Source organism: Cyprinodon variegatus, unplaced genomic scaffold (genome assembly GCF_000732505.1).
Source record: "Cyprinodon variegatus isolate N-32 unplaced genomic scaffold, C_variegatus-1.0 Scaffold676, whole genome shotgun sequence".
NCBI lineage: Eukaryota > Metazoa > Chordata > Actinopteri > Cyprinodontiformes > Cyprinodontidae > Cyprinodon > Cyprinodon variegatus.
The window spans coordinates 354978-357119 of NW_015151129.1; the positions used below are offsets into that span (position 1 = coordinate 354978).

The 2142-nt window shown below is 36.6% G+C and overlaps 1 protein-coding gene across 1 annotated transcript in view; it reads left to right on the forward strand.

The window, feature by feature from the left end:
- Positions 1-495: 495 nt before the first annotated feature.
- Positions 496-2142, forward strand: part of ccdc58 (coiled-coil domain containing 58) — a 5097-nt gene continuing 3450 nt past the window's right edge. The window contains exon 1 of the mRNA XM_015394175.1: positions 496-641. Coding sequence (XP_015249661.1) covers positions 591-641 — 51 coding nt within the window. The 5' untranslated portion in view covers positions 496-590. The remainder of the gene's footprint in view (positions 642-2142) is intronic.

The following is a 2142-nucleotide window of genomic DNA, read 5'->3' on the forward strand; positions in this document are numbered from 1 at the left end:
TTAACTTGTTTCATCAGCTCAGATAGTCAAAGGAGAAGAAGAATGTGCCAAAGGAAGAAAGGGTGCATGGGATATATACAGTATATACAGTGTGTCCACATATGACAGCTTTTTTAATTATTTTATTCTTTGTCATAGTAGGATAATTTACCGGGTTATTTACATGGGTATTCATATAGATGGATATTTATATTTACACATATAGTTATTGCACTAGGTGCCAAATATAGAGCAACAGGTTATTCCACAAGGTATCTAACGGTAAATTGCACATTATACATTGCCCCAGTTATTGCCGTTGTAGTGTCACACCTACAGTAACAGTCCTTTATAGTCCCTTTATAATAGGATATATATATATATATATATATATATATGTGTGTATATATGATTTATAAGGGGAAATCCAATTAATTTGCCACTAGCAATATGGCGGACTGATTTGTAAAAGCACAGCGAAGGTAGTGCGGAGTAATTCGTGCCTGATGAGAACTCTGGCTGCCTCTGAGGCAAATCGAGCGTCTTTTCGTTCAGGAGCTGTTTTGAACAGCTACTTCGTGCTGGTGCCGTGTAGGACCCCACAATCCATTATGGCGGCGCCCGATGAGACTTTAAACTGTGAGGACTTTTCCATGTTTCAGGTAATTCAAACCAAACGGATAATTGTTTCCCCACTAAAACGTTGCACAGTTAAAGATCGATCCGCACCCATGGTTCTCAGTGGGGGACATTGTCGGATCTCTATTTTTTGTGTCATTTGACCCTCCTGATCGTTCAAGGATCCAGACTGGATTACAGAACTGGAAACTGGGAGCATTTGTGCTTATATCACAAGAGAGTCCAGATCAGGTGACCCGGTTCACAAAACTATCTGAGGCTTTAGTCTTTAGTTATTAAGCACATAGTTTGCACTCAACTCCCACTACTTGCAGAGTTACACTACTCCTGTAAGAACCATCACTATATCAACCACCTGGATATATTATATGATACACACGTGTGATTGGAAACACAGTTTTACCTGCAGCTTAGATTTTTTTTTATAGGATTAATGAAAAACAAGTAACTATTTTTGAATGGCAGACATTTTAACACACAGGGAATAGCACAATTACCTTATCTTCAAGCTTTTGTATTTAAGTTTATTTCTTTAAAAACAATTTTGCTTACTTCTAAATTAAGAGAAAATGTTATTTGTCTTTAGATTATCTTGAAACGAGTCTATTTGCAAAGAGCTGTTTGGTTTAATGTCAGCAAACAGCTGTGAAGGTCTGCTGGAAACATTGAGGATGCTGTGGAGAAGTTTAAAGTCGAGTTACAAACAACATTCTAAGCTTTAAACATTTCAAGACATTTTACAGAGACGATAAAGTCAGATTGGTTAAAAGTTTCTATTACAGAAAATCATGATGGCCGAACTGCAAAACCAGCAAGAGATGATTGTCCACTAGAAATGACAGGCCTGACAAAGGAGAACATTATGAACAGTCAGGAACACCATGAAACTCAGGATTCTAAGCTATACAGGCTATTTTTATTCCAGACAAGTAGAAGATATAAAATATTGTTTCATAGTTAGATAATATTAACAAGTTCAACAATGGAGTTTGCATCCATTACTAAACATCATGTTTTCTTGTTTAGCTATTTATGACATAATCTCATTATTGCATAACTTTCTGAAAAAAAAATATGTTGAGAATCTATGTATTATAGAAACTCAAAAATAATATTTATAAATAAATAGATATAATACTAGAAATACTATTTTCTTATATATATATATATATATATATATATATATATATATATACCGTATTTTCACGACTATAAGGCGCACTTAAACGTCTTTTTTTTTCCTCAAAATGTGCGGTGCGCCCTATGGTGCGGTGCGCCTTATGTGTGTTGTAACTGCGACTTTTGAGACCACCTCATTGAGGAGATGATGAAAGAGTGGCTGAATGTAAGGAGACCAGGTGTTATTTTTCCACCCCTCACCATCGCTGTTAATATGTAACTCCATGCGTGCCCATCTCACAGCTGCATCTCACAGCTGATGTGAAAAACATGGGGAAACAAATTAACGCTGCTCGACATCGGTGTGAAGCAGCCGTTCGAAGTAAGGCTGCGAGCGGCGTGGGA